The following is a 23,816-nucleotide window of genomic DNA, read 5'->3' on the forward strand; positions in this document are numbered from 1 at the left end:
AGGGAAGGCAAGGGATAGAATTTTAAGAAAGCGAGAACATTGTATGTTATGAATCTATGCATTTATGTAAAACAATGTATCTATAGACATTTAAATAATAAAAAATGTGAGTCCAGGGACTCCGAGATCCCTTAAAGCAGAATCTCAGGGATAGGATATGTGAAGAGGTGGATATCTGCACCATTAATGAGTATGCCAAATGATTCTGGAATAATGAAGTCTGTATATTTTTGCACTAGGTGCTAATGTCAATAGCCGTAAACACAGCATATTTGGAAATTACCATCCTGCACTACAGGTTCAGTTGATCCTCATTGTCTTGGAACACAGTATATGCATTATAAGTAGCTGCTGATTTTTTGGGTCATTTGGAGGACACGTAGAGGGAGTGAGGGCCAAAGTGCTGAGAGAAGCAGATCAATTGTGCAAGATGAAGCCCAAGTAAGATGAGGAAAAGCACCTGAGAGCAGTGGGCTGGGCCCCCTTGCCAATTTCAAATATTCAACAAATACTATTTTTCGGTATTAAATACATTAGTGCATTTTCCCATGTCTTATTTAATTTATCAATACTTAAATACTGTAACCCTTAACAGACCCACAGAAGTGAAGTCAGTAGCACAAGTAGTATCAGAACTGGGATTTGAACACATAATTGGGTTTTGAACACTAAAGAATCAACCAGACATGAGGCTGATGCTGACAATAGGATGGTGAGCACAACAGATTATCTGCTCTTTTTAAATCTAAACTTTTGCAGTTCTGGCATGATAATCCTTGTCTGTCGTCACTTACTAGTTGACATTCCTACTTGGCTACCTAGAAGCAGCTTGTCACATATGCTAACCCCGATCCCGCCAAAAACAGATTACAGCTAAATTTGATTTTTTTAAAAATTATTTTCTTTTTTTTTTAATACTTTTTTTATTTTTTATTTATTCATTTTAGAGAGGAGAGGGAGAGACAGAGAGAGAGAGAGAGAGAAGAGGGGAGGAGCTGGAAGCATCAACTCCCACATGTGCCTTGACCAGGCAAGCCCAGGGTCTTGAACCGGCGACCTCAGCATTTCCAGGTCAATGCTTTATCCACTGCGCCACCACAGGTCAGGCTAAATTTGATTTTTGTCCATGTTTTCACAGCAGGGAAAAAATATTTCCCGGCTGACTTTGCATAGCGCAAGCCTCCAAAAGGCCAAGGCAACTTCCAATTCTTAGGCACCTACCAAGTAAAGATTATTCTGGTTCTTTGTAGCTTCCTCTGCTAAGTACCTTTCTGTTAGTGCAGAAGGAAGATTAAAATGAGGGAAAGAGATGCCTCAATTCAGGGGTGATGTAACGAATGATTCAAATAAATTCCTTACACATATCCGTTTTCCAGCATTCACGTTCTCGGTGTTGGGGAGTGAACAGGAAAAAAAATCAGGTGTATATTTTGTGCCCAAATGCTTGAAATTAAAAACGGCATTTTTGTTGTCTATTAGTATTAACATCTCTCGACTTGAGGGCCCCCCCCCCCCCCCATCATTTCCGGAGAAGTAGCCATTTTGCAGATTTCAGAGGATAGAACAGGGGCTGGACTCGGGTACTAAACCTTGTTTCCCAAACCCCTGCGGAGCCAATCCGGACCAAGAGCTCTGAGGTTGTACCCGTGATTTGGCAGCAACCTGGAGTCGGAGGGACCGGAAGGTGGGGTCAAAGGGGTGCAGAGTTCATCAGCTGGGGCCGGCCCCAGAGGGCGCCCCCTCTAAAGACCGCCGCGGGGGCCCCGGCTCCCCACGCCTGTGCGCCGGGAACGCGGTTAAATAGCCACTCCCTCCCAGGTGTGTCCCCTGCGTCCCGAGCTGCCTTCTCGTCCCCGGGCAGTGGTCTCAGTGGGCATTTTTTTTTTTTTTTGCCCACAAAATACCATCTCTTTCTCCAAATCACAGTCAGCCACAGGAGCCGATTTTAAATGTACTACAGAGCATTCGAGTCCACCTAAACGTGTTGCTGGTCAGGCTAGGAGGCGGGATCTCAGTCTGGCCGTAAGACCATAGGACGGATCAGGCCCTGCTCCCTCCGCCCTTACCTCCTGTTCAGTCGGAGCCAAAGCCCGGAGCGCGCGATGCCGGCCTGCAGGAACGGGACAGCGAGCGGAGCGGCCCCGCCGGCCTGGAGCCCGCGCACCGGGCATGCTCAGTGCGCGGCCAGCCCCGGGCCCGGCGCGTTGTACCCGGATCTGCTTGGCGGCGGCGGCGACGTGAGCGCGCGGGGGGCGGCGGCCTCGCCTCGTCGTCTTCTCTGCGCCTGGTCTGGTGGGTGACGCCGAGCGCGGCGAAATGTCGGATTTCGATAGTAACCCGTTTGCCGACCCGGATCTCAACAACCCCTTCAAGGTGAGCGCGGTCCCCGGCACCTCCTGCCGCCGCGGCGCCGTGGGTGGAAACACGAGTTCCAGCGCGGAGCTGCGCCGCCCCTGCGCCTCTCGGCGCCTGGACCGGGGCTCGGGGCCGCCGCTCCCTTTGTGGGTTCGCGCGCCCTGCGCCACTCGTTCCGGGGTCCGACAGTAACGCGGCTCCACGTCCCCGACCGAGCAGCGGCCCCGCGCGCCGGCAGGGTTTCCGGCCCGCCTCCGGGAGCGGCCGAGTGGGAGCCCCGGGCGGGTGGGGTTGTCACCTGCCAGGCAAGTGCTGCTCGCCGGGCCGGGACGGGGAGACGGCGTGGGTGGGGGCGCTCGCCCGGTGGGGGCTCGCCCCGGGGGGGGGGGGTTGTCATGGAGACTCCTGGCGGCGGCGAAGAGCTATGTGGACTGATGGCAGAGGTGTGGAGGAGGTGAGGGCACTGAGTACGCTACAATAATTAAAAAAAAAGGTTGTGTTTTTATTTTTCAAACTTGTTTTGTGCCCAGATACCACCAGCGCCCCCGCCTCCCTGTCCCTACATTTAGGCTCAGGTTGAAGGTCTGATATCAAAGTTAAAAATAAACACACCTGGAAAAGAATAGTGCACGTGGACGATCACCTTTTGCTCTGAAGAATTTAAACGACGGGATATTTTCCAAGCTCCTTGTGCGTCACTGGCTCTCTGGGCTGTATGAGGATACCATTTCCCACTAGAACTTTTTTCCTTTTTGGAATCTACCTTATCAAACACAGCTTCGGAAGGCTCAGAAACGGGCATCGGAAATTCATTATCTGCGCCTAAATTAATGCACTGTTTAAATAAATTTAAAAGTGCCCTAGGTTTTTTAATAAGCGCAGCTGCTTAGCACGTGAAAGTTTCCAAATGTTGGTTGAAGTTGTTTAATTTTCCTTGGATATATGCAGTAGAAACCTTAATTCGAAGTCACAAAATGAAATGGTAACTTTAATTTGTGGTCACATAAGTGTCACTTCTTGCTTGTTGAGTTTACATCTTCTTATTCCTGGTTTTATCTTATTGAGAATCCTGGAAGAGGAAAAGTATCCCTATTCTGATTATTAACCTGATTATTAGATGGATTATATTACCCAGTCACTATTCCTTTGCCTCTAGTGTCACTTAAGAAAATTTTGTACACCTGGCCTGGACCTTACAGGTTTTTACTGATGATATGGGTGGACTTTAAGGAGACCCCCCTCCCCCGAAGTTTAGTACAGTATAGTATTTAGTGTTCCATCATTCTGTGTTTTGGAAAATTGGATTATAGACATTTTAGAGATATTTTGTAACTTGCCAAATGGGTGTTATTTAAAGATTTTTTTTTTTTCCCCTTGAAGTTGGAAATGGGGAGGCAGTCAGATAGACTCCTGCGTGCTTTCGACTGGGATCCACCCGGCATGCCCACAGGGGGCGATGCTCTGCCCATCTGGGGCGTCAAGCCTGGGGCAGAGGCCAAGGAGCCATCCCCAGCGCCCGGACCATCTTTGCTGCAATGGAGCCTCGGCTGCGGGAGGAGAAGAGAGAGACAGAGAGGAAGGAGAGGGGGATGGGTGGAGAAGCAGATGGGCGCTTTCTCTGTGTGCCCTGGCCGGAAATCGAACCCGGGACTCTTGCACGCCAGGCCGACGCTATACCACTGAGCCAACCGGCCAGGGCCTAAAGATGTTTTAAAAGTGTAACAGTAAGAACCTGTTAGCTTTTCCTAATTAAGATAATTCATTGATGTTTTTTTTCCAGCTTCTGACAGTGTGACTCTTTTCTATTTGGTCATTCTATTTTATAGCTCATTTTATATAGCTAGTTTGCTTGTTAGTGCATGACATTGTCTTCTTCTTAGCCCAGACTGCTCTTTTGTGACATCCAGTGTTGCTACGACAGTTTCTTTTTCTGCCATATATAAGGTTGTTGTAGTAATTTTAAACCCCAAAATAATTTTAAATATTCATTTATTATGGTGTAGAATTAAAAAGCTTTTCGTTCTTTTTTTTTTTTTAAGTGAGAGGAGGGGAGATAGACTCTGTCATGCGCCCCAACCAAGAGCCACCTGGCAACCCCATCTAGGGCTGGTACCCAACTGAGCTATGGCTGACAGACATTCAAACCAGTCGAGCCATTGGCTGCAGGAGGGGAAGAGAGAGGAGCAGATAGTTGCTTCTCATGTGTGCCCTGACTGGGGATTGAACCGGGACGTTGCACGCCAGGCCAATGCTCTACCCACTGAGCAACTGGCCAGGGCTGCTTTTTGTTTTTTATAAGTGGATACACTAAGAGAAAAATTTTGTTCAAGTTCATAAAATATTTCAAGGAATGGATAATATAGACTTAAAGAAGACTTTTGGTGACAGTCAAATCACAGGGTATCTAACCTTTTATCTTTCTATTTGTGGCTAGCTGCTCTTCTTCTCCCCAAAGTAAAGCTTTACATGTATAGCATATTTTATTTCTACTTTTGCCTCCCTTCTATGTAAATGTGATTTTTGGAATAGCATTTCTTGTCCTCTATACTTAAATATAAAAAGTTTCTAGAGTCATTTTTGTTTTTACTTTTTGATCATTCTTTTCAAATGTTTTTATCTGCTATATTATAAAATAATGTTCATATTTTAAAAATAAGATAGTTCATATTTTAAAAATATGCTAGTTCATATTTGGCAACTACCTGATTTTTTCGTGATTAAAAACTACTTGATTTTCATTGCTTTTTCAGTTCTTTTTTTTTTTTTTTCTTTTAAGCTAGAGAGAGAAACATACACACACAACATACAGACAGAGGAAGGGAGAGAGATAAGAAGCATCAACTCGTAGTTGCGGAACTTTAGTTCACTGATTGCTTCTGATACGTGACATGATATGTGTGCACTTGTGCATGAGTGTGTGCATGCACGTGCTCCATCCCAGCCAGTGACCCCTTGCTCAAGCCAGTGTCCTGAGTTTCGAATCTGGGTCCTCAGCGTCCCAAGTCGAAGTTCTATGCACTCTTCCACCACCTGGTCAGGTACTTTTAAGGTTTTTTTTTTTTTTTTTTTTTGAGACAGAGAGTCAGAGAGAGGGATAGATAGGGATAGACAGACAGGAATGGAGAGAGATGAGAAGCATCAATCATTAGTTTTTCCTTGCGACACCTTAGTTGTTCATTGATTGCTTTTTCATATGTGCCCTGACCGTGGGGCTACAGCAGACCGACTGACCCCTTGCTCGAGCCAGCAACCTTGGGTCCAAGCTGGTGAGCTTTTTGCTCAAATCAGATGAGCCTGTGCTCAAGCTGGTGACCTCGGGGTCTTGAACCTGGGTCCTCCGCATCCCGGTCCGATGCTCTATCCACTGCACCACTGCCTGGTCAGGCAGGCACTTTTAAGTTTTTTAAACATTTTTTTCCCCTTCACTTTTATGTTAGGAACACTTTTGTGAGCATCTTTAATTAAGTTACTGTATGTCATGAAAATAATTTTTAGGGTGATATCTTCAGATAATGTGACTGTGGTGGTTTACTTGATTTCATTATTTCATTAGCTGTTAAGTTATTTAGTGGATTTAATTCATTTTTTGAGTGCCTGTTTTATTCTGGTGGTTGTGATAGGCTCAGTTAATGAGTCATGCCATTTGAATAGTTTTCATTGTGCATCAGACTGGAAATGTGTAGTAATCTGGAAGAAAATACTTGATTAATTATATGACTGTTTCTGATAATCCAATCTTGAGTTGTTACAATGTGGTTTTAAAGCTAGAAAGGAAAATATTTTCTGTAGAGTCAGTGTATATATTTACAAACTAATTGCTGTATATTCCTTGTTCTTTTCAGTTGCTCATTTTTTTATTCAACAGATACTGAAGAAGTATCTATTTATAAGGGTATTAGTCTAACACGGAGACACACATTTTTTTTCTCTCCATTTTTCCGAAGCTGGAAATGGGGAGGCAGTCAGACAAACTCCTGCATGCGCCTGACCGGGATCCACCCGACATGCCCACCAGGGGGCGATGCTCTGCCCCTCTGGGGCGTCGCTCTGTTGCATCCAGAGCCATTCTAGCGCCTGAGGCAGAGGCCACAGAGCCATCCCCAGCGCCTGGGCCATCTTTGCTCCAGTGGAGCCTTGGCTGCGGGAGGGGAAGAGAGAGACAGAGAGGAAGGAGAGAGGGAGTGGTGGAGAAGCAGATGGGTGCGCTTCTCCTGTGTACCCTGGCTGGGAATCGAACCTGGGACTCCTGCATGCCAGGCCAACGCTCTACCGCTGAGCCAACCGGCCAGGGCCGGAGACACACATTTAGGAAGTGAAATAAAAGGAATGAGTTCAGTAATCAGCAGAAAGATTGGTGATACAGGCTCTTCTATGACAGTGTAAAATGTATGAGTGGCCCTGATTGGGTAGCTAGCTCAGTTAGTTGGAGTATCATCCCGATACACTAGGGTTGTGGGTTTGTTCCCCAGTCAGGGCACATATAGGAGTCAACTGGTGAATCCCTAAATAGGTGTAACAGCAAATCTGTCTCTCTCTCTGTCTTCTCTTTCCTCCTCTCCCTCTAAAATTAATACATAAAAAAGTAAAATAAAAAAATTAAAAGTCTTATAAAGCCCAGGTTTGCCAGATGTTCTTCATTAAAAAAAGAAAGAAAAAAGAAAGTATGATTAAGTACCAAAATGAGTGCAGCTTATTCAAAGGAGGGAACAATGAGTGGTCTGAAAACCTTCATGCCTCCTAATATGCTTTAGTATTTTATTTTATTTTTTTTACAGAGATGGAGAGAGAGTCAGAGAGAGGGATAGATAGGGACAGACAGACAGGAACGGAGAGACATGAGAAGCATCAATCATCAGTTTTTCGTTGCGACACCTTAGTTGTTCATTGACTGCTTTCTCTTTTGTGCTTTGACCGTGGGCCTTCAGCAGACGGAGTAACTCCTTGCTCGAACCAGCGACCTTGGGTCCAAGCTGGTGAGCTTTGCTCAAACCAGATGAGCCCATGCTCAAGCTGGCGACCTCGGGGTCTCGAACCTGGGTCCTCCAGCATCCCAGTCCAACACTCTGTTCACTGAGCCACCGCCTGGTCAGTCAGCTTTCGTATTTTTTTTTCTTTTGTATTTTTCTGAAGCTAGAAACTGGGAGAGACAGTCAGACAGACTCCCGCATGCGCCTGACTGGGATCCACCTGGCATGCCCACCAGGGGGCAATGTTCTATTGCAACCAGAGCCACTCTAGCGCCTGGGGCAGAGGCCAAGGAGCCATCCCCAGCGCCCGGGCCATCTTTGCTCCAATGGAGCCTCGGCTGCGGGAGGAGAAGAGAGAGACAGAGAGGAAGGAGAGGGGGATGGGTGGAGAAGCAGATGGGCGCTTTCTCTGTGTGCCCTGGCCGGAAATCGAACCCGGGACTCTTGCACGCCAGGCCGACGCTATACCACTGAGCCAACCGGCCAGGGCCTAAAGATGTTTTAAAAGTGTAACAGTAAGAACCTGTTAGCTTTTCCTAATTAAGATAATTCATTGATGTTTTTTTTCCAGCTTCTGACAGTGTGACTCTTTTCTATTTGGTCATTCTATTTTATAGCTCATTTTATATAGCTAGTTTGCTTGTTAGTGCATGACATTGTCTTCTTCTTAGCCCAGACTGCTCTTTTGTGACATCCAGTGTTGCTACGACAGTTTCTTTTTCTGCCATATATAAGGTTGTTGTAGTAATTTTAAACCCCAAAATAATTTTAAATATTCATTTATTATGGTGTAGAATTAAAAAGCTTTTCGTTCTTTTTTTTTTTTTAAGTGAGAGGAGGGGAGATAGACTCTGTCATGCGCCCCAACCAAGAGCCACCTGGCAACCCCCATCTAGGGCTGGTACCCAACTGAGCTATGGCTGACAGACATTCAAACCAGTCGAGCCATTGGCTGCAGGAGGGGAAGAGAGAGGAGCAGATAGTTGCTTCTCATGTGTGCCCTGACTGGGGATTGAACCGGGACGTTGCACGCCAGGCCAATGCTCTACCCACTGAGCAACTGGCCAGGGCTGCTTTTTGTTTTTTATAAGTGGATACACTAAGAGAAAAATTTTGTTCAAGTTCATAAAATATTTCAAGGAATGGATAATATAGACTTAAAGAAGACTTTTGGTGACAGTCAAATCACAGGGTATCTAACCTTTTATCTTTCTATTTGTGGCTAGCTGCTCTTCTTCTCCCCAAAGTAAAGCTTTACATGTATAGCATATTTTATTTCTACTTTTGCCTCCCTTCTATGTAAATGTGATTTTTGGAATAGCATTTCTTGTCCTCTATACTTAAATATAAAAAGTTTCTAGAGTCATTTTTGTTTTTACTTTTTGATCATTCTTTTCAAATGTTTTTATCTGCTATATTATAAAATAATGTTCATATTTTAAAAATAAGATAGTTCATATTTTAAAAATATGCTAGTTCATATTTGGCAACTACCTGATTTTTTCGTGATTAAAAACTACTTGATTTTCATTGCTTTTTCAGTTCTTTTTTTTTTTTTTTCTTTTAAGCTAGAGAGAGAAACATACACACACAACATACAGACAGAGGAAGGGAGAGAGATAAGAAGCATCAACTCGTAGTTGCGGAACTTTAGTTCACTGATTGCTTCTGATACGTGACATGATATGTGTGCACTTGTGCATGAGTGTGTGCATGCACGTGCTCCATCCCAGCCAGTGACCCCTTGCTCAAGCCAGTGTCCTGAGTTTCGAATCTGGGTCCTCAGCGTCCCAAGTCGAAGTTCTATGCACTCTTCCACCACCTGGTCAGGTACTTTTAAGGTTTTTTTTTTTTTTTTTTTTGAGACAGAGAGTCAGAGAGAGGGATAGATAGGGATAGACAGACAGGAATGGAGAGAGATGAGAAGCATCAATCATTAGTTTTTCCTTGCGACACCTTAGTTGTTCATTGATTGCTTTTTCATATGTGCCCTGACCGTGGGGCTACAGCAGACCGACTGACCCCTTGCTCGAGCCAGCAACCTTGGGTCCAAGCTGGTGAGCTTTTTGCTCAAATCAGATGAGCCTGTGCTCAAGCTGGTGACCTCGGGGTCTTGAACCTGGGTCCTCCGCATCCCGGTCCGATGCTCTATCCACTGCACCACTGCCTGGTCAGGCAGGCACTTTTAAGTTTTTTAAACATTTTTTTCCCCTTCACTTTTATGTTAGGAACACTTTTGTGAGCATCTTTAATTAAGTTACTGTATGTCATGAAAATAATTTTTAGGGTGATATCTTCAGATAATGTGACTGTGGTGGTTTACTTGATTTCATTATTTCATTAGCTGTTAAGTTATTTAGTGGATTTAATTCATTTTTTGAGTGCCTGTTTTATTCTGGTGGTTGTGATAGGCTCAGTTAATGAGTCATGCCATTTGAATAGTTTTCATTGTGCATCAGACTGGAAATGTGTAGTAATCTGGAAGAAAATACTTGATTAATTATATGACTGTTTCTGATAATCCAATCTTGAGTTGTTACAATGTGGTTTTAAAGCTAGAAAGGAAAATATTTTCTGTAGAGTCAGTGTATATATTTACAAACTAATTGCTGTATATTCCTTGTTCTTTTCAGTTGCTCATTTTTTTATTCAACAGATACTGAAGAAGTATCTATTTATAAGGGTATTAGTCTAACACGGAGACACACATTTTTTTTCTCTCCATTTTTCCGAAGCTGGAAATGGGGAGGCAGTCAGACAAACTCCTGCATGCGCCTGACCGGGATCCACCCGACATGCCCACCAGGGGGCGATGCTCTGCCCCTCTGGGGCGTCGCTCTGTTGCATCCAGAGCCATTCTAGCGCCTGAGGCAGAGGCCACAGAGCCATCCCCAGCGCCTGGGCCATCTTTGCTCCAGTGGAGCCTTGGCTGCGGGAGGGGAAGAGAGAGACAGAGAGGAAGGAGAGAGGGAGTGGTGGAGAAGCAGATGGGTGCGCTTCTCCTGTGTACCCTGGCTGGGAATCGAACCTGGGACTCCTGCATGCCAGGCCAACGCTCTACCGCTGAGCCAACCGGCCAGGGCCGGAGACACACATTTAGGAAGTGAAATAAAAGGAATGAGTTCAGTAATCAGCAGAAAGATTGGTGATACAGGCTCTTCTATGACAGTGTAAAATGTATGAGTGGCCCTGATTGGGTAGCTAGCTCAGTTAGTTGGAGTATCATCCCGATACACTAGGGTTGTGGGTTTGTTCCCCAGTCAGGGCACATATAGGAGTCAACTGGTGAATCCCTAAATAGGTGTAACAGCAAATCTGTCTCTCTCTCTGTCTTCTCTTTCCTCCTCTCCCTCTAAAATTAATACATAAAAAAGTAAAATAAAAAAATTAAAAGTCTTATAAAGCCCAGGTTTGCCAGATGTTCTTCATTAAAAAAAGAAAGAAAAAAGAAAGTATGATTAAGTACCAAAATGAGTGCAGCTTATTCAAAGGAGGGAACAATGAGTGGTCTGAAAACCTTCATGCCTCCTAATATGCTTTAGTATTTTATTTTATTTTTTTTACAGAGATGGAGAGAGAGTCAGAGAGAGGGATAGATAGGGACAGACAGACAGGAACGGAGAGACATGAGAAGCATCAATCATCAGTTTTTCGTTGCGACACCTTAGTTGTTCATTGACTGCTTTCTCTTTTGTGCTTTGACCGTGGGCCTTCAGCAGACGGAGTAACTCCTTGCTCGAACCAGCGACCTTGGGTCCAAGCTGGTGAGCTTTGCTCAAACCAGATGAGCCCATGCTCAAGCTGGCGACCTCGGGGTCTCGAACCTGGGTCCTCCAGCATCCCAGTCCAACACTCTGTTCACTGAGCCACCGCCTGGTCAGTCAGCTTTCGTATTTTTTTTTCTTTTGTATTTTTCTGAAGCTAGAAACTGGGAGAGACAGTCAGACAGACTCCCGCATGCGCCTGACTGGGATCCACCTGGCATGCCCACCAGGGGGCAATGTTCTATTGCAACCAGAGCCACTCTAGCGCCTGGGGCAGAGGCCAAGGAGCCATCCCCAGCGCCCGGGCCATCTTTGCTCCAATGGAGCCTCGGCTGCGGGAGGGGAAGAGAGAGACAGAGAGGAAGGAGACGGGGAGGGGTGGAGAAGCAGATGGGCGCTTCTCCTGTGTGCCCTGGCCGGGAATCTAACCCGGGACTTCCGCACGCCAGGCCAACGCTCTACCACTGAGCCAACCGGCCAGGGCTTGCTTTAGTATTTTAATATGCTAATTGACTGTGTTAGAAAATTCATTTGGAAATAATATTTAATGTAATTTTTAAAATAGAATAAAAATTTCAAGATTGGGAGCAGAAAACCTTAAAATGTACTTAGTCAGATCTTGTTCTATGGATGGAAAAAGGCCCAGAGATATGATAATTTACATTTGGCAACCATCCTAATTTCTTGTTTAAAAACTATTTGACTTCCAGGCCCTGGCCAGTGGCTCAGTGGCTAGAGTGTCGGCCTGGCGTATGGATGTCCTGGGTTTGATTCCTGGTCAGGGCAATAGGAGAAGCGACCATCAGCTTCTCACACCCCTTTTCTCCCTCTTCCCCTCCTACAGCCATTGGCTCGGATTGATTTGAGCGTGGCCCAGGGCGCTGAGGATAGCTCCATTGGAGTGCATCAGCCTCAGGCATTAAAAATAGCTCGGTCCTCCAGAGCATCAGCCCAAGATGGGTTGCCAGCTGGATCTCATTCAGGGTGTATGTGGGAGTCTGCCTATCTCCCCTCCTCTCACTGAAAGACAAACACACAAAAAAACCCTATTTGGCCCTGGCTGGTTGGCTCAGTGGTAGAGCGTCGGCCTGGCGTGCGGGGGACCCGGGTTCGATTCCTGGCCAGGGCACATAGGAGAAGCGCCCATTTGCTTCTCCACCCCCCCACACCACCCCTCCTTCCTCTCTGTCTCTCTTTTCCCCTCCCGCAGCCAAGGCTCCATTGGAGCAAAGATGGCCTGGGCGCTGGAGTGGCTCTGGTCACGGCAGAGCGACTCCCCCGAGGGGCAGAGCATCGCCCCCTGGTGGGCAGAGCATCGCCCCTGGTGGGCGTGCCGGGTGGATCCCGGTCGGGTGCATGTGGGAGTCTGTCTGACTGTCTCTCCCCGTTTCCAGCTTCAGAAAAATGCAGAAAAATGCAGAAAAAAACAACAAAACAACAACCTTATTTGACTTCCATTACTAACTTGCAACTTGCTCATCATTGTATATCCAGGTGTAGCTAGTGCAGAATTGGCATTAGGACTTAGATCTCCATTCTGAGTCCATTGCGGATGGCACTGTATTTGGCTGCATTTTGCACACTAGATTTGTTTTGTATTTGATACAGTTGATCTTGGCTTTGTCATTAACTAGCTGTGAGACCTTGGAAAGTTACTTAGCTTCTCTATATTTAAGTTTACTATTCTGTAAAACAGGATGGTGGTATTTGTACCTTCTCCACAGAATTAATAGGACTAGATGAACATGCATTTAGCATGTAATAAGTGCTCAATGCATGATGGCTTTGATAGTAACAAGTAGTATTAATAGTAATTTAAGAAACTTTAATTATATAGTATATTACTATATTATTCTTACCTTATTAATTTGGTGAAGTTCATGTTTCATTTGAATCTTCTAGAACACTAGTATTAGCTTTTTGGCAAGTCATATCTGAGGAATTAAGGCCTAAAATAATTAAGTGATTTGCTCTGAGTCACCCCTGCTAGACTAGATCCAGGTTGTCGGAATTCTAACGCTTTGTCACTACATATGCTTCCTCTCTAATTAAAGAACTCATTTAAAATTGAGCACGATGTTCAGTTTGTTTTGGCCTCAAAAATTAATTCTCTATTTAAATTAAATTAATTCTACTTTGTCTCTTAAAAATGGCTTACAACTCAGCATTCTTATTTTTGTTATCTTTAAGTTAGAGTTAGTTGGATGTAATCTAAGAGTTCAGTGGAAGTTGAAAATTGAAAACCTTGTCATTAAAAAGTGACCCATAATTCGAAGATGTTATCCATTTTGTTTTCATTTACATTAATCTGATGTCACTCCTCCCTTCATTTAAAATTGAAGACTGGAGGTTGGGTAGCACTAGGAAAGGATTTTGAGGATTTCTTCTGTGATAGTCTTAACTTTGCCAACTTTTCATTCAGTATTAATCTGGACATAGTGATAGTAGTTTAAAGTTTATGGCAGTGGTCGGCAAACCGCAGCTCGCGAGCCACACGCGGCTTCTTGGCTCCTTGAGTGTGGCTCTTCCACAGAATATCATGTGTGGGCCCTACTTCAATAAGAAATGTATCTACCTATGTAGTTTAAGTTTAAAAAATTTGGCTCTCCAAAGAAAATTCAATCATTGTACTGCTGGTGTTTGACTCTGTTGACTAATGAGTTTGCGACCACTGGTCTATGGTATTTTACATTCAGGTCAACTTCATGAGTTTCCACTCTCTTTTTCTCAGGTTGATATTTTAAAACATGTTGAACTGTTGATTATATTTCATCAAAGTAAGATGCATCATTTACCACTGTATCGGTTATCTGTTGCTGTATAACAAATAGTCCCAAAATGTAGTGGCGTAAAACAGTTATCTGTTCACTAGTCTGTTGCTTGAGCTAGAATTAGCTTGACAGTTTATTTTCGAATGTTATTGCCTGGAGTCACTCATTTGGTTTCAATTATTTAGCCCATTATTTTCAACTGGTGTGCCATAAGAATTTTTAAAAAATACAATACCTGACTGTTTAGTCAGGGGCATTGACCTCTTTTATATTGAAAAATTAAAAAAAAAAATGACAACAGCTAATATAACTAAAAAATAGCAACATCCAATATAACAGTAGCCATCTGGTGTGAATGCCCTGTCTTGAACCATAACTCTATAGGTCATATAATAGAGTTGGACCTTATTGGTCAAGTTGCATAATAAGGTCACATTTGATTGGTTAGTTTTTGGTACCAGAAACCCTTATATACAAGTACTGTATAGGCACCTGATTTTTTTTACTTGGAGCAAAGAGGGTAAATAATTACTACTACTACTATTATTATTTTTTTATTCATCAAAATTATATCTATTTTTTGTCAGATGGGCAAAAAATATATTATTTGATGTGCTGTAGAATTTTAATAATTAGTTTATGTGTGCCATGAGGTGAAAAAGATTGAAAATCGCTGATCGAACCATTTGAGGATGGATGATGTTCTCACCAGTGTCTTGCAGTTACCTGGGACTGTCGGTGGGGGCAGCATTTGGTTCTCTTTCCTGTGGCCTCCCTGCTAGGAACAGCTTAGCCTTAGGTGTTTTACATAGTGACAGCAGTGTTCCAAGCAAGGAAGAGCTGATGCTGCAAGGCTTCTTGAGTCATTTCCCTTCTGCTATATTCTGTAACTCAAAACAAGCCACAAAGCAAGTCCAGATTCGAAAAAGGAGTGAGGAGGATTCGATTCTACTTCCTGATGGGAGCTGCTGTGTCCCTCTTGATACAGACCTAGGAACTGGAAAGATACACCCAGCATCAAATTGTGAGACAGGTACAGGATAATCTCAATGCACACTTCCATTCAAATAAGGGAGGATGGAGGCATAACTGCTTGTCCATACCAAGACTGAAATCCAGCCAGCTTCATGTTGTCATGGCTTCCTACTTTGGGGGCAGTGAGTGTTTTTTAATTAGGTCCCATTTCTACTACTTGGAAATCTTTCTCTAATTTGTTACTTCTTTTGCTTTTGTCTAACCTCTGAGAAGTCATTTTCTTCTGTGATAAATGACTGCTGTTTGCAGTTGAGTAGCACTTTTAGTCAGCTTCCTACTCATTGAAAGTTGGGAGCCCAGAAGCCTCTTTTCATTTTGAAATGTCTCTGTTCCTTTTAGTTCAGGCTGGCCCAACTCTCTAACAATTTCTTGTTAATCTTTTCTGGGTTCAAACTATACCTTAAAACAGTGGTTATATCAATCTTTTAACACTTGGGAATGGGTGAAAATAGAATTACTTTGGGGACAGCTAAGGCAGAGATCACCCTGAACACAAGAGCATTCGACTAAGATCATGGGGTCTATAATCTTCATACAACATCAGGGACTGGCACAAAATTTCTGGCGGACCAGTCTGTGGATTGGCAGTTGAAAACACTGCCTTAAAACACATCCATAATTTTCTGAGACAGTTGTTTTTATGTAGGATAGAGTGTCAGAGTGCTTTGGATCAACACTTTTAAGATATTTAGATAACCTTTTCTCCTAGGTTGAGTATCTCCCATGGCTGTGAAACTCTTGGGCAGGAACAAGGGAAGGCTGCTAGTGTGGGTGGGATACATCTTACAAGTGTTACATTGACAAAACTAGTATTTGAACAGTTCTGTTTTGGTCCCATAAGTCTAATAATCATAATTATGGTAATACTGACTGTGAAAAATTTTGGAGGTAAACTCTTCTTTTGCTGGTATTACCAAAACAAAGTTTTTTAGAGTACAATTAATACTTAATAGTGCTGAATGCAGATTCAGGAAACATGTTCAGTATTTTTTTAATATTCACCAGGGTGATAGAGTTCCTCAAAAATATATATTAGAGTAATGAAATGAAATTATTTCCTAAAAATGAATACAATATTTGTTCTGGTCTATCTCATGGGTATTGTCTTTAATTCCAGTCCATATTTAAAGAGTGGTTTGAACAAAGTAGAGTGTATCCTAAGAGGTCAGAATAGTCTTGGTCTGGAATGAAGTCCTAGGAAGAATAATTTAAGTTTAAATTACTCTGGGTTTTAACTATAGATGGCAAAAGAAAAGTATGAATTTTTTTTTTTTTTTGGTATTTTTCTGAAGCTGGAAACGGGGAGAGACAGTCAAACAGACTCCCACATGTGCCCGACTGGGATCCACCCGGCACACCCACCAGGGGGCAACACTGCCCACCAGGGGGCGATGCTCTGCCCATCCGGGGCGTCGCTCTGTTGCAACCAGAGCCACTCTAGCACCTGGGGCAGAGGCCAAGGAGCCATCCCCAGCGCCCGGGCCATCTTTGCTCCAATGGAGCCTGGCTGCGGGAGGGGAAGAGAGAGACAGAGGAAGGAGAGGGGGAGGGGTGGAGAAGCAGATGGGCGCCTCTCCTGTGTGCCCTGGCCGGGAATCGAACCCGGGACCTCTGCACACCAGGCCGACGCTCTACCACTGAGCCAACCGGCCAGGGCCAAAAGTATGAAATATTTTGATAGTTGAAGTGTTTTTAGTTGGTTGAGTGAATAAACCTGTTTTTGGCTTCAGAGAAAAAAAAACATAAGGCTAATTGGCAGAGTTTACATGGCTATATAGTTTGTCCTAACATAAAGATTTAAAAACATCTATTAGAATAGCCTGACAGTGGTTTTTTGTTATGGAGTTCTCCAGCCCTTAAAGAAATTGAAGCAGAATCCAGATGACTTATCAGAGATGCTAACTAAGGCTTAGAGATCTTTTGTGTCTCAAGTTTTTTGTTTTTACTTTGAACTCTGTAATTGTTACATTTTTGTACTGGTATGGACCATTTTGTGAATGCATAAACTCTCTTTATCTTGTAATCTATTGGATATTGGGAGTATATCTGATCATCTCAGCTAGAGAGGAGGCTTCATGTTCTAGGGGCTTGCTATGCTCAGATCCTCAACTTCTGCTGAGGGAACAGCCCTAAGCCTTTGCTTACACAAAGCTGGTCACATCCTTTACTGTGTGACCCTTGCCACACCGGCCTTAGCTGACTGATCTTACCAAAGTTACCTGGTCCAATAGAAGCCAGTCTGTGAGCTGATCAGGAGCAGATGGCTTTGTCCTAAATTTTGACCCAGTAAGAACAAAGATAGTTAACTATGCTGTCTTTCTTCAGGAAGTGAGTTGAAAGCACAGAGAAAAGTCAGGTGGGTTTTGTAAGGTGGTCAGCAATGGGGGAAGTCACGTGAGGAACTCAGACTCGGGAACTTTGGCTAGAACCGCCCACAACCATGCGCGCCAAAAGAAACTTCCCAGGAGTCCTTTGGAAAAGAGCAATGACCGTCTGCCAGCCAGTGAGATTTCACCACGTCATATTAGCTCGACCACCCTAGGGACCCTTTAAATATCTCCCACAGGGTCACCCCATGTGACTTCACTGGCCGGTGTCCCCCAGACCAGGAAACATCATTGGGCGGGAAGTGCTGTGTATTCAATAAAGTACAGAGCTTATCCACACATTGTGGCTATGCCCCTTCCTTCTTCCTTGGCGGGGTAAAATACCTTACATTTGGTGCCGAAACCTGGGAGGAGTCAGAAGTCCGCAAGGACCGCTCCTCTCCCCTTCCCCTCCGAGAAAGAACCAGGACCTCCGACCTTCCACCCACTTCGGCTCACGGTGCGGTAAGTCCCCTGCCTCCAGCCTCCCCTCGCCTCAGTTCTTTCCACTGAGACTCCCTGTCCGAAAGCACAGCTGTGTCAGGGACCTCGTTTCTGTTCTGTTCCGAGTGTTTGTGTGCCCGTGGAAACGTCCCGAGCACATCCACTTAAGTGGCCAGAGTTTGAGTTGCAGGACTGCAGTTCTCAACTCTGACCACTCCGAGGACTGAGGGCGGCCGTGGGGCACAGGAATCTAAACCTAACCCAAAAACACTCCTGGAGTTGCTTTGTCCGAAATCTCTCCCTCCCTGAAGAAGAAGAAACTGTTCTTCTCCTCCGCTGTGGCCAGGCCACAGAACCCACTGGATAATCGAACCAGGTGGCCTCCTGAAGGGACTTTCAGTTTTAATACCCTCACCAATTTAACTATCGCCAAAAGAACTGGGAACTGGTTGGAGATCCCTTACATTCAGGGCTTCTAGTTATTCGCGCTCCTGTCCTAATCTCTGTGCCGCCTGTTCTACCACACAGGCCCTTTTTGGCCAGAGAAACCTCACCTAAAACCTCCACTCCAGATTTTTCCTTCTCCGCCAAATCCCAACTCTCTCCCCCTCCTGCCTGACCCCCGGGGCACCCCTCTCTCGGGACCCCTCTCTGGTTCCTCTGCGGACCTCTTCACTTGGGTCTCTTCCCTCCAAGAGCCCCCTCTCCTCCCTTCGCTGGATCCTGTTTCTCATTCACCTGCAAATACCATTCTCTCTTTCTCTTCCCCTGCTGGCCAGGGGCCCCTCCCTTCTCCACTGTGTTCTTAAGCCCCTCCTCCATCAGGCCATTCTCAGCCTGCCATTTGTCCTTACACCAGTTTGCAGGATGCCCAAGGCCCAACTCCAATCTTCTTACAGGAAGGCCTGGCCCTGTCCTACCTCTGGCTTCAGCGTTTCTTGCTGGATCTGGCTGCCTCCTCCTGGGGAGCCCACCTCCTCTTATTCTCAACCCCCAAGCCCCTATGCAGGACCTGTGAACATGGCATTTAAAGTTTTTATTGATCACGGTTAGTAGGAAACGGCCGAGGCTGTTCTCCAGGCCCACATGCAGCAGAAGGTAACACTCCAAACCCAGGCTCTTGTGGCAGCCCTGAGGCCGGCAGAGCGACAGGGGCAAGGCACAGGAAGTGCCCGACCCAAGTCCAAGCCGCAAAGAGGAATCCCACCAGCAACTTGCTTTAAGTGTGGCAAGCAGGGTCATTGGTCCCAGCAGTGTCCCTGCCCGTGACTGCCCACTGAGCCCTGTCCTGACTGCAAGCAGCCTGGTCACTGGTGGAGCGATTGCCCCCTTTGGGCAACAGGCTCATCCTCAGTGCCTCTACGTGGAGGACAAACCACTCAGATGGGAGTCCGGTCCAGCCAGGCGGGCCCACCACTCGAACTCCTAGACCTCATGAATGGCTGACATGGCCTGGACTCGGAGACCCCCCATCATCCTCCCAAACCCAGGGGAATGCTGCAGGAACAGGTAAGTCCATCTCATTTCTTGTGGACACGGGAGCTGCCTTCTCTGTTTTGCCATCACACTCTGGACCTCTAGTTCCCTGACGGGTCTCGGTTACGGGAGTGGATGGGACCCCTTCCATTCCCCTTCATACACCACCTCTGACATGCAGTTTTTCCCCTTTGTACACCACTCCTGGCATACAGTTTTGCCTCAAGTTTTCTGGGCCCTACTCTTCTCCAGCTCACCAAAAGGCTGGACCCTGCAGACCCCCCTATTACTCCTCTTTTTTTTTTTTTTTCTTTCATTTTTCTGAAGCTGGAAACAGGGAGAGACAGTCAGACAGACTCCCGCATGCGCCTAACCGGGATCCACCCGGCACGCCCACCAGGGGCGACGTTCTGCCCACCAGGGGGCGATGCTCTGCCCATCCTGGGCGTCGCCATGTTGCGACCAGAGCCACTCTAGCGCCTGAGGCAGAGGCCACAGAGCCATCCCCAGCGCCCGGGCCATCTTTGCTCCAATGGAGCCTTGGCTGCAGGAGGGGAAGAGAGAGACAGAGAGGAAGGTGCGGCGGAGGGGTGGAGAAGCAAATGGGCGCTTCTCCTGTGTGCCCTGGCCGGGAATCGAACCCGGGTCCTCTGCACGCTAGGCCGACGCTCTACCGCTGAGCCAACCGGCCAGGGCTACTCCTCTTTTTTAAATCATTACAGGACCGCATCCGCGAAGTTTCTCAAGTCACGGTCAAACAAATGTCCCTCACGACTCCTCTCAAAGCCACCACCTTTTGATCTCCCCCTCCCCACGATGCCCCTAATCAGCAGGAAGTAGCCAGACGAATAAGCGGCACCCCTAATTAACACAAAAGATTGGAATATAGGGTGGTCAGCAATGGGGGAAGGTCACGTGAGGAACCCAGACTCGGGAACTTTGGCTAGAACCGCCCACAACCATGCATGCCAAAAGAAACTTCCCAGGAGTCCTTTGGAAAAAAGCGATGACTGTCTGCCAGCCAGTGAGATTTCACCACGTCATATTAGCTCGACCACCCTAGGGACCCTTTAAATATTCCCCCATGTGGATCACCCCATGTGACTTCTCTGGCCTCTGTTCCCAGGACCAGAGAACCTCATCGGGCAGGATGCGCTCTGTACTCAATGAAGCCTTTTTATTATTCCATACTTTGTGGCTACTCCCCTTCCTTCTTCCTCGGCGGGGGAAGATACCTTACAGGTATAATGGGAACAACCATGGAAAGACACAAGGAAAGCCTAATTATCTTTTTTTTTTTTTAAACAGAGACAGAGAGTCAGAGAGAGGGATAGATAGGGACAGACAGACAGGAATGGAGAAGAGATATGAGAAGCATACATCATCAGTTTTTCGTGGCAACACCTTAGTTCAGGGGTTGGGAACCTTTTGGCTGAGAGAGCCATGAACACCACATATTTTAAAATGTAATTCCATGAGAGCCGTACAACGACCCATGTACGTTACGCATTATCCAATAAAAATTTGGTGTTGTCCCGGAGGACAGCTATGATTGGCTCTAGCCACCCGCACCCATGAACATGAGCAGTAGAAAATGAACGGATTGTAATACATGAGAATGTTTTATATTTTTAACATTATTATTATTTTTTATTAAAGATTTATCTGCGAGCCAGATGCAGCCATCAAAAGAGCCACATCTGGCTCGTAAGCCATAGGTTCCTGACCCCTGCCTTAGTTATTCATTGATTGCTTTTTCATATATGACTTGACCGTGGGCCTTCAGCAGACTGAGTAACCCCTTGCTCAAGCCAGCGACCTTGGGTCCAAGCTGGTGAGCTTTGATCAAACTAGTTTGAGCCTGCACTCAAACTGGCGCCCTCGGGGTCTTGTATTGCCTGGATCCTGATGATTGCTCTGTGAAGCCTCAGCCTCAAGCAGTAAAAATAACTCAGTGGGGAGCATGGCTCCAGCTGGGCAGAGCTTCAGCCCCAGATGGGGTTGCTGGGTGAATCCTGATCAGGGCACATGTGGAAGTCTGTCTCTCTATCCCCCCTCCTCTCACTTGGAAAAGAAAAAAAAGCATCTCTACCACCAAAAACTAAATACAGGTTTAATTCTATCATGTAGACCTATATTCTACATTTTGATCTGTATTCAGTCTAAATACAGATTTAATTCTATCATGGTTTTCTCAAGAAAATTTACTTTGCATTTACCTTTTAGCAGTTCTGGTTGAATGAAACACTCAGGTCACTTCAAATGGTGGAGGAAGGAAGGGTATTTTCAAGCAGTGGTTTTCAATCTTTTTATGCTTGAGGACCCATTATTTCTACTAAGGCAGCCTGTACTGTCCTATACCTTCTGATTTCACATGGTAGACCAGTGTGGAGCACCTGTTTCCCTTCCCTGTGTGCCGTAAGAGGTCTTTGTAGACCTGGACACAGAGAGCATTCCAATGATCTCCTTTTCGCTGGTATTTGGCTTTGGATGCTTTTAAGAATTGTTAATGCTAGTTCATCACCTGATGGATATTTGAGTTGTTTCTACCTTTTGACTGTCAGGAATGATGCTGCTATATACATTTGTGTACAAGTTTTTATTTGAACACTTGTTTTAAAATCTCTTGAGTATATACCTAGGAGTGGAATTGCTAGGTATATGGTAACTATTGAATCATTTGAGGAACTGCTGGACTGTTTTCTCAAGTGGCTACACCATTTTACATTATTGCCAGAGGTGTAAGAAGATTCCACTTTTACTACGTCCTTGTTTACAGTTGTTATTATCTGTTTTTGATTCTAGCCATCCTAGTGGGTGTGAAGTGTCTTGTGGTTTTGCTTTTCACTTCCTTGATGGCTATATGTTGAGCATATTTTTATGTACTATTGCAGGGGTCGGGAACCTATGGCTTGTGAGCCAGGTGTGGCTCTTTTGATGGCTGCATCTGGCTCGCAGACAAATCTTTAATAAAAAAAAATGTTAAAAATATAAAACATTCTCATGTATTAAAATCCATTCATTTTCTACCGCTCATGTTCATGGTTGCGCGTGGCTGGAGCCAATCACAGCTGTCCTCTGGGACAACACCAGATTTTTATTAGATAATGCGTAACGTACGCGGGTCGTTGTATAGCTCTCACGGAATTACCTTGTAAAATATGTGGTGCAAAAAGCTTCCCGACCCCTGTGCTATTGGCTATTTGTATATCTTTTTTGGAGAAATGTCTATTCAGATCCTTTGCCTATTTAAAAATTGGTTATTTGTCTTTTTGTTATTAAGTTGTAATAGATTTTTATATATTCCAGGTAAAGGTCTTTTATCCAGGTATATGATTTACAGATATTTCATTTGTTGATTGTCTTTTTACTTTCTTGTTAATGTCCTTTGAAGCAAAAAGGTTTTAATTTTGATTAAGTCCAAATTATTTTTATTTTGCAGTTTGTATTTTGATATTGTATCTAAGAATCCTTTGCTAAATCTGAGGTAATAATTTAATCCTATGTTATCTTCTGAGAGTTGTAGTTTTAGTTCTTACACTTAGGCTTATGATTCACTTTTAGTTAATTTTTGTTTATGGTGTGAGATAAGGTCAAACTTCGTTCTTTTGTGTGCTGTTTCAACACCAATCCAGTTTTTCCAACACCATTTGCTGAACAGACAGCTCTTTCCCCATTGAATGATCTTGGCACCTTTGCAAAAATCTCTGTACTCTTTCTTAATATATTTTTTGAAAAACAAATGGAATATTTTATTTAAAAAGTCCTTTATATTACATGCAGAATGGCTCCCAAGTACTGATAATTGTCCCTAAAGTATATCTATTCACTTACTCAGCTATCAGGATTGCCAGAGCTAGTGTTGCAACTGCTTCTAAATCCCTGCTTGCTTGAAGATATTTTTAAAAACGGTGTAATAATGGGCTTTACACTTATTTTTAGAATGTAATTTTGAACACAATGTTAATATTACCAACTTTTTTTTTCCTTAAAAGAAACACTTTTTTTTTATTTCACAAACTACAGATGAATAACTGAATAATTTTAGCATATAAACTATAATAATGGAACCTGTTAAACCTAATAAAGCAAGGAAATAAGTGCATATTTAAGGTGGTGTGCATTTTGAATATTGCGAGATCAAACATTGAGTATTGGAAGGATCAAATTGGAAGGAGCCCTGGCCGGTTGGGTCAATCGTCGAGTGTTGGCCTGGCATGTGGAAGTCTCGGGTTCGATTTCTGGTCAGGGCACGCAAGGGAGAAGGGGCCATCTGCTTCTCTACCCTTCTGTCTTCTCTTTCTTTCTTTTTCTCTCTTCCCTTCCCACAGTCATGGCTCAGATGGTTTGAGCAAGGATGGCTCCATGGCCTTGCCTCAGGCACTGAAGCGGCTCTGGAGCAACGGAGCAAGGATCCCAGATGGGCAGAGCATCACGCCCTAGTGGGCTTGCCCGGCGGATCCCAGTCATAGTGCATGTGTGATTCTGTCTGTCTGCCTCCCTGCCTCTCAATAAAAAATTAAAAATAAAACAAAAACAAAAGAAGGGATTTTGAATAGTATACGCTGATAATTTTAACTTGATTAATAGTTAAACAAGAAAAAATATATTTGACATTTGAATGCAAGTAAGTATATG

General features: G+C 44.7%; 1 protein-coding gene across 3 annotated transcripts in view; it reads left to right on the forward strand.

Annotated features, from left to right (window-relative positions):
- The first annotated feature begins 2,182 nt into the window (after positions 1-2,182).
- Positions 2,183-23,816, forward strand: part of SCAMP1 (secretory carrier membrane protein 1) — a 132,167-nt gene continuing 110,533 nt past the window's right edge. For all 3 annotated transcript variants that reach the window (XM_066273627.1, XM_066273628.1, XM_066273630.1), the window contains exon 1: positions 2,183-2,373. In XM_066273627.1, coding sequence (XP_066129724.1) covers positions 2,317-2,373 — 57 coding nt within the window. In that variant the 5' untranslated portion in view covers positions 2,183-2,316. The remainder of the gene's footprint in view (positions 2,374-23,816) is intronic.

This window comes from Saccopteryx bilineata, chromosome 4, assembly GCF_036850765.1.
Source record: "Saccopteryx bilineata isolate mSacBil1 chromosome 4, mSacBil1_pri_phased_curated, whole genome shotgun sequence".
Lineage (NCBI taxonomy): Eukaryota > Metazoa > Chordata > Mammalia > Chiroptera > Emballonuridae > Saccopteryx > Saccopteryx bilineata.